This window comes from Acanthisitta chloris, unplaced genomic scaffold (assembly GCF_000695815.1).
Source record: "Acanthisitta chloris isolate BGI_N310 unplaced genomic scaffold, ASM69581v1 scaffold17139, whole genome shotgun sequence".
Lineage (NCBI taxonomy): Eukaryota > Metazoa > Chordata > Aves > Passeriformes > Acanthisittidae > Acanthisitta > Acanthisitta chloris.
Window position 1 is genome coordinate 5,747 of NW_008690991.1, and position 8,525 is coordinate 14,271.

General features: G+C 47.7%; 1 protein-coding gene across 1 annotated transcript in view; it reads left to right on the top strand.

Moving 5' to 3' along the window:
* Positions 1–8,525, top strand: part of RPIA (ribose 5-phosphate isomerase A) — an 11,209-nt gene that overhangs the window by 1,398 nt on the left and 1,286 nt on the right. The window contains 6 exon segments of the mRNA XM_009082068.1: positions 855–910; positions 4,764–4,823; positions 5,680–5,744; positions 6,083–6,151; positions 6,672–6,813; positions 7,319–7,418. Coding sequence (XP_009080316.1) covers positions 855–910; positions 4,764–4,823; positions 5,680–5,744; positions 6,083–6,151; positions 6,672–6,813; positions 7,319–7,418 — 492 coding nt within the window.

Consider the following 8,525-nt stretch of genomic DNA (forward strand, 5'->3'; position numbering starts at 1 on the left):
ACCACTCCCACCTCGAACACAGAATCAGTCTCTAAATAAATGGGTATTGTATTTAAAGAGGAGTGCCAGTTCCAGGCTGCAAATTCTGGCTTTTCATGTTTCCTGACTGCGTTAGCACTGGGATGTGGCTTGTAACAACATAAACAGCCTCATGTATTGCATCCTCAGTCCTTCCAGCAGCAGTGTTACCTTGGAGCATGCAGCCTGTGTGCTTGCTCTGGTGTGAGAGCTCTTGCTGACTCTCAGGCTGTTGGCTTGTGCCTACGTATTGTAATTACTAAAATAACATTTTGTCCATAATGATATCTTAGTAATAAATTTCAGTCATTTGAGTTTAGCCTGGGGGAGGAAATATTTCGTTCCATTTAATGGAATACTGTACTTTATTAGTCCTTTCCCTGCCATATATTTAAATGTTCTATAATAAATGAATGTGATGTCCCTAGGGCAACAAGCCAGCAAACCTTTCAGATAGCTGCTGGAGCTCTCTGTTTACATGGAGCACAGCAAAAACCTGTCTAATGGAGTGAGAGAGAGGAGTGGGGCCAGTTTCCCAGGTGAGGATTTGCTGATGGGGCTCCTCTGCTGCTGGAGACATAAAGGTTAATGGCTCCTGGTGGCCTGGGCTGAGCCAGGGGGGGTGTTTAAACATTTCTGACCGTTGAAACTGAGCCTTAGCCTATGCAGGGTGGCACCTGTTTGCATTTTGAGCGTGACTGAGTTATTTGCAAGCTAAGCAAGTAATTGCAGTGAATCAGAGGGGCTGCTCTGAACTGAGATTTCTCAAAGTGAAAGTTGGTGTGTTTTTTCCTTCTGCAATGAACCAACCAAGGCTTCTTCCTTTTTTCCTACAGCTGAGCGGGTTAAAGAGGAGAACCTGACAATTGTCTGCATCCCTACATCTTTTCAGGTAAACACTTTCCTCCTTTGCTTTCTGCTAATCCAAACACTCATGCAGGGGATCCTCCCTTTGGCTGTGGGAGGCAACCACGCTGCTCTCTGGACTGGCTCACGGTGGTGTCAGTTAACCAGAGTTGTGATGCAGCCTGTAGACATACCTCATGCATGTGATGTGTTATCCTGACCAGAGCTTAGGAATGCCACAGGGCTGGGAGGCATGTTTTGAACCAGTGAGGTAAGGCTGGTCATGTCAGGGTTGGTGTGTGGCTTCCTCTGGATCCCTCTTGCAGAAAAATGCTGTTTAGTGGTGAACCAGACTTGTAACGCAAATGTCTCACTGGAGACACTTTGTCTCCTTTGATACTATATCAAGCCTTGAAAGCTGTAAAGAATAATAGCGAGCTCTTGTGTTTTCAGGAAGAACTTGAAATGCATCAAGGGGATTTTATATGAAATTGCAGAAGAGAAATTGGCTTAACCTTTCCTTTGCTGCGCAGCTTTTGCAGGGATTGGTTCATACCAAGCCAGATGTGGAGAGGTTTGCAGGGATAGGGATAACCTGGCTTGGTGGTGAAATGCAGAGCTGCTGGGGAATCTTCTGAGGTGCTTCCATGCCTTCTGCAACTGGCTTTGATCTCTTTGCCTCTGTTCCCTGAGGTGGGAACCTTTCTTTGGGCAGGGAGAGGTGACACAATGGGTACCATGTGAGTGGTTTTCGAGGCTGGGTGGCAATACCTCAGTCTGGGAATTGAGCATGTGTCCTTCTCACAGTCCTGGTGTGGACTTGTGGATTGTACTTTTGTCCCAACCTTTTCACTGTGAGGACAGCCAGTGTGACAGGCTGTGCAGAGCCCATCCTGTGTGGTTTTCAGGACCTGACTGGGTAAAGCCCTGAGCAACCTAGTAGCTGATCCTGCTTTGACCTGGAGGTTGGATAGAGACCAACCTGAATTGTCCTAAAATCTTAGGAAAACTTAACATCCTCTTAGCCTGCAGATGTTTGTGTGAGTGTGTGGTGACAGAGCTCTCTCTTTTCCCAGCTGTTGCAAACAGCCAGTGGCCAACTTGGGTATAATGCAAGGTGCATTATCAAAGGGCAAAAAATAAAATATATTTTTTTAACCTATATCAGTACTTCTGTTGCATGCATAGACTATGGTGAGAATCTTGATCTGTAAAGACAGATCTTAAAATGATCCCCATCATGTCCACTTTGAAAACCTAGGAGAAGTGTTCAGAATTCAGTCATTAGATCTTAGAGAAAATAGTGATAAAGTTCTTGTAGTAAATGTGGGCCGGAATCTGTCCTGCCTTGAAATGTTGGGATAGTTCATTTAACACTACAGAGTTTCTTACCAATAAAACAAACAGGTTGCTGTTAAAGGGAAGAGGTAGATCACACACCTGCAGGAGCCAAAATCGCCAACACAGGGCTACCTCATATCCTTTGCAGTCTCTTAGACTTCAGCCAGTTTGGAGTGAAGCATTCCCAGGTCAGCAAAACAGCATTTTATTTTCACTACGTACAGGTGTAAATGGCTGCCTGAGGTCACTGGCAAGGAAGAATTGGTTTCAGTGAGCTTTTATTCTGCTCCCTTTCCTGTTGTCAGGTTGGGTTATTCCATCACCATCAGTAAAGCTAGAGCCGGGGTAAGTATCTGTCCCTTGGCTTTTGCGTTGTTTCTTTTCACCTGGACGTGTGCCGAGAGCACGGAGTGGGACTGTTCTTGGCAAGTGCTGCACAGTTACCACCACTTTGCCCCCAGTTCTGGGAGCTGTGCTTTTGATTCCTGTGCGCCCATCGCCTTGCAAGCAGAGCCTGAAGAGAGCCAAGCCACCTTGTTTCCACACCGCTGACTCTGAGCTGGTTCAGGATCTGGCCTGCATGTGCAGCACAGTGTTGTTCAGTGCTTTCAGTCCCCAAATCCCTGAAATCTCTTTACATGGACACCATGTAATGAATGTCAATCCACTGGTTTTTATTCCTTTTATTTTGTGAGTCCTTAGGGCCCCACAGCCCCTGGGTTTTAAAACTGCATGCTATGAAATGCCATGATAAACTATTCAAATCATATCTCATTGCCAGGAGTACCACCTGCAAATTCTAATGTTTCTGGGATGCCAATACATGTGACTGATGCACTTTGTTAGCATTAGTGGGTAAAATCCAGGGCAATCAGGCTATTACACTGGGGTTTCTTGGTCTAGCTACAGCATGGTATCAAGTTTGGACTCAAGCCCAGTCCATGCAAGGAGGGAGTCTCAGATGAAGATTTATAACACAGAAAATTCAACCAATTCAAGATTCTGTAAGTTTGAGGGGATCAGGTGCACTCTCAGCAAGTTTGCAGATGACACCAAGATGGACAGGAGTGCATTTGATCTACTGGAGGGTAGGAAGGCTCTGCAGAAGGATCTGGACAGGCTAGATTGATGGGCTGAGGCCAAGGGAATGAGGTTGGACAAGTCCAAGTGTTGGGTCCTGCCCTTGGGTCACAACAACCCCATGCATTTCTACAGCCTTGAGACAGGGTGGCTGGAAAAGACCAGTGGAAAAGAACTTGAGGATGCTGGTTGACAGCAGCTAAGCATGAGCCAGCAGTGTGCCCAGCTGGCCACAAAGGCCAGTGTCATCCTGGTCTGTATCAGCAAGAGTGTGGCCAGCAGGACCCTGGCAGTGATTCCCCCCCTGTACTTGGCACTAGGGAAGCAACATCTTGAATCTTGTGTTTGGTTTTGGGCCCCTTGGGACAAGAAAGACATTGAGGTGCTGGAGTATGTTCAGAGAAGGGCCATGGAGTTGGTGAAGGGTCTGGAACACAAGTCCTGTGAGGAATGGCTGAGGGAGGTGGAGGTGTTTAGCCTGGAGAGAGGAGGCTCAGGGGTGACCTTATCGCCCTCTAAAACTACCTGAAAGGAGATTGTAGCCAGGTGGGGATTGGCCTCTTCTCCCAGGCAGCTAGTGACAGGATGAGAGCAAATGGCCTTAAGTTGTGCTAGGGCAGATTTAGATTGGGTATTAGGAAAATTTTCTTCATGGAAAGGATGGTTAAGCACTGGAACAGTCTGCCCAGGGCAGTGGTAGAGTCACCGTCTCTGGAGGGATGTAAAAGATATGTAGATGTGACACTTGGGGACATGGTTTAGTGGTGGCCTTGGCAGTGCTGGGTTAACAATTGGACTTGATCTTAGAGGTCTTTTCCAGCCTAAATGTTTCTGTGATTCTGTGTTTAAACTGAGGGACTGAGCGAGGGCAACTCTGCGTGTTCTGTGTTGTATTGCCACTAGAGGGAAATACACAGTCACTTCAGGAAAAGTAGATCAGAAGCACCAAGTAGCTGTTTCAGGAGCTTCCCACACATTTTCCACAAGTTGTGCTCTTCTCTGTGTTGTTTATTTTCAATGTTAGTCCCACATTGCTATGCTGTAAATATTTAATTTTCTTGCTCCCATTTTTCAGCTGAAGGAGATCAGAGGGGCTGGATGGGTGCGAAGGAGAATGATGTCCAAGCTGAAACAACACAAGTCTCAAATATTCCATATCCTCTTTAGTGCTTAGATACAAGTGATTCCCCTCCTGTAATTTAGTATGGAGAGACCCAAACCCAGGAGTCCTGTTGCACCATCTAACCATTTTAATTCAAACCAGCAGCAGGGTTTTCTTTTGATTAGATTACTCTGCTGTGGAAGCATCATTTTCTCCTTGCTGTGTGGTCCCGCTGCTGGCTGCAGCCTCTTCACCGGCTCAGGGTGGAGCTCTCCCAGGGAGACTCCATCCTTGCCATGGCCAAGGAATGACACCATGAGTTTGTTTTCTTTTCCTGCTGCTGTTAAATGGTGTTTGCTGTCTTCTTGGTGCACAGGCCCGTCAGCTGATCCTGCAGAATGGCTTAACACTGAGTGACTTGGACCGACATCCAGAGGTAAGTGGGACCATGGAGGTGAGCCCTCACCCAACCTTCCTCTCACCTGGTTCTTCAGAGAGCATCCGGCTACTTTGTCCTCCCCTGAGGATGAGAGTTTGGGCAGCCATGTGCAGAACATGGGTGAGAACTCATGAGTTGGACAAGAGGGAGCAGCCTCAATTGGTGCCTGGAAGTTTTAGATTAGATATTAGGAAAAATTTCTTCACTAAAAGGGTGGTCAATCATTGGAACGGGCTGCCCAGGGAAGTGGTGGAATCACCATCCCTGAAAGTGTTCAGAAAACATGTAGGTGTGATGCTTAGGGGCATGGTTTAGTGGGGACCTGGCAGTGTTAGTTTAATGATTGGACTCAATGTTCTTAGAGTTCCAGCTTTAATGAATCTGTGTTTCTAACAGGCTTAGTTTATTTTTTCCCCAAGCCTTAGTCTTGCCTTAGTTCATGTCCCTTTAGATGGCAAATAGGCTGTCAGGCTGTGTTTCTTCAGGTGTTTGGCATCTCTTCCAGTCCGAGGCTTGCTGACCCAAGACAGGGCTATTGCGTTACTGAACTGTCACCAAGATTTTCCTTGGGAAAATCTTGCATGCTGAATCTTAAATGACACTAGAGGCTAAAGTGATGTGCCTTGCAAGCCAGAAGTTGGTTTTGGTTTCTCTTCCTGTGGTTTAGAGGGGCTGCCATCCTTGGGTGGCCGATTAGATGCTCTTCTCTGGTCAGGCTGGTGTCAGATGGTCCCAGCTCTAGTGATGTTTCTCCCTGCTGTTTGGCACCCACTACCCCCCGAACTGCACCAAGAGCAGTGCCTGGATGCTGCACAGGAGGGGTTTCCACACCAAATTTCTCCTCTTCCTACAGCTTGATGTTGCCATTGATGGAGCAGACGAAGTGGACTCTGACCTCAACCTTATCAAAGGTGGCGGGTGAGCCTTGCTGTCTGTCCGACCATGCACGGTGACAGGGGGTCTGAGCATCCTTGTCTGGCTGCAGATGTCTCTGGGGTGGGCTGGAGAGGCCAAGGGGATCCTGTGCAAGGGCTGTGCGTGCACCTGCAGTGGGAGAATGGCTCCTGACCAAGGGTGTGTGCAAGGGACAAGGAAGATAAAGTGATGGATGAGGATAAGGAGAATAAAGTGTGGGGCAATGGGAGCACCAAAACCAGCAAGAACATGATGGAGGGGACTGGACTGCAAGGCCATCAGGCACATTGAGGAGCAGTCTGATGTTTTCCTGGTTTTATTTTTATTTTTCCCCCTTGCAGTGGCTGCTTGACACAGGAGAAGATAGTTGCAGGATATGCAAAATGCTTCATTGTTATTGCCGATTACAGGTGAAAATATTACTATTCATTGTTCCTCTCTGTCCTGTGGGAGGATTTGGATGGTCTTGTGTCCTTCAGTGGGTCATGAGTCCTTCCAGTGGGTCAGGAGAGCAGGAATAGGTGGAAATTAGCCTGGCTGTCAGTGCTTCAGCAATTCAATTTATCTTTTTTTCTTAATTTTCAACTCAGCAGGCCTGCTTGGGAGTCAGCAGAGCTTTGGGGAAATGGCTGCTCTGCTCTTTGAGCTCAGTGACTGTCAGCACAGGATAAATTTCCTGTTCTGTATATACAGCCACAGAGCTGTAGGAAAAACAACTCCTGTCCTGCTTGTCCAAAACATGTCAAAACAGGGCTTGTGAGTGAATAGAGCATCATGCATTAAACAGGCTCTTCCTGCACACGGGCACATGTGAACTGCCCACTGTGTCCTCCTGGGCCTTGTGCCTGAGCAGTTTGCAGGAGGGACTGGGGTAATGTTAATAGTGTGAGCAACATCTGACACTAATCCCACCTCAAACTGTGTCCTCAGGAAAAAATCAGAGCGCCTTGGGGAGCAGTGGAAGAAGGGAATTCCGATCGAAGTCATTCCCATGGCTTATGTCCCTGTCACCAGAGCCCTGACCAAAAAATTTGGAGGTGTCGTGGAGCTACGGATGGCTGTGAGCAAAGCAGTAAGTGTCCCTGATCAGCTCTGCTCCCTCCACCTGAACGTGGGCAAATGGAGGACCAGAGGTTTGGCCTTTCATCTAATGCAGTCTGGGCTTTCACTCCCCAGAGTGGCATCTTGTGTACCTCCTCCTAATTATACTTTGGTTAATGAACTGTGTTTGGGTGTTCACGCTGCTCACTGAAAGACTCTCTGGCTCATGTCTCCTAAAGCAAACATCCCGGAGCAGAGAGCAGAGGGATTGCCAGTCTGGGTCTGACCTGCTGCTCTGTGGGGATACTGGGGGCTGGAGAGCAGTGTGTGCTGCCAAAGAGGGTCTCACATGGTGGGCAGCTCACACTGGGTGATGGCTTTACTGATAGACTTATTGTGGACTGCCCTGATTTACTTGAATGATGACTCTAAACCACTGCAGCAGGGACAGCTGGTACAGGTGAGGGCTGTGACCGTGCCTGGCTGGGCTTGGGAGACATGGAGCTCATGTCATGACTACTGGGTTTGATTCCCAGGGCCCTGTGGTGACAGACAATGGGAACTTCATCCTGGACTGGAAGTTTGACAAGGTTCATGAATGGAGTGAAGTGAACACTGCTATAAAAATGATACCAGGTAACATCTGTGATTTTGTTAAAAACACAAAAGCTGTTTAAGACTTGGTCTGTGCTAGGTAACCCTGATGGTGGGAGCTCACCCCTGGATATGAGGAAATGTGTGTTTACTGCCCTCTTACAGGTCCCTACATTTGTTTCTACTTCAAAGGTCTGTCAGCGGAATTGATGTGTCACCACGTGGCTTTTTCATACAGTGGTGAAAAACCAGCCTGATGCTACTTGATGTTGACACTGTTTCCCATTAGGCATAAAAGCCCTGTGCTCTTCCTTACTCCTTGTGCCCGTTGAGAGAGTGAGTTCTAGTAGAAACACTGGTGGACTCTGGAGAGAGGGTTTACACTGTGTTGTGGTATTTTCCAGAAGCTACGTACAGCTCTGCATCCCATTACCATTGGAGAGCTCTACGGGTTCACCTTGCTGTGAGGGCACAACATATCCAAGCTATTTCTATGCAAGAGCAGCAGTGGCTGATTGCTCTGTTTGCAAACAAAGTCTCTGCAGGAGCTCCTGCCTTGCATGAGATCTGCTGCCCAGGCCAGAACTGCTTCTGTACCAGCCAGGTCTGCCCAGGGTCACTGGCACTCTCTGGACTTCAGGGAAGCAGCATCTGGATGTTTTTCTGGTTATCTTGGCAAAGTCTGCTCTTCATCTGGTCAGCTTTTGAATACATGTTGTTACATCTTTTATCTTTGAGCTCATCCCAGGCCTGCCTGCCCCTGAAGTCCATAACACAACTGCCTTCACTGGCTGCTCATGTGTTGTCAGAACATGAAGGAACAGATTGGGATTCTGTTGTACAAACCCCAATAACCCCACAAAGCAACAATATATTGTCCTGGCACCACCAGAGCAGGCAGAGGCCATGGGTGTAGGCTGTGTGAAGAGTCACCAGTAATTTCTAGTTGCTTCTGTTCAGTGGCTTTGCTTCCCTCAATGCTTATTAGCTGATTTGCTGAAAATATGCCCATTTTCTTTTTCCCTGCTCTAGGAGCAAGCTGCTAGGATGCTGCCTGTGCCTTGGCTTGTCCTCGTGTCTTTGCTGTCAGAGTAATTGCCTGGCACTTGCTTGCAGCCAGCAGTAGGTGGCAGGTTCAGACCACCTTCA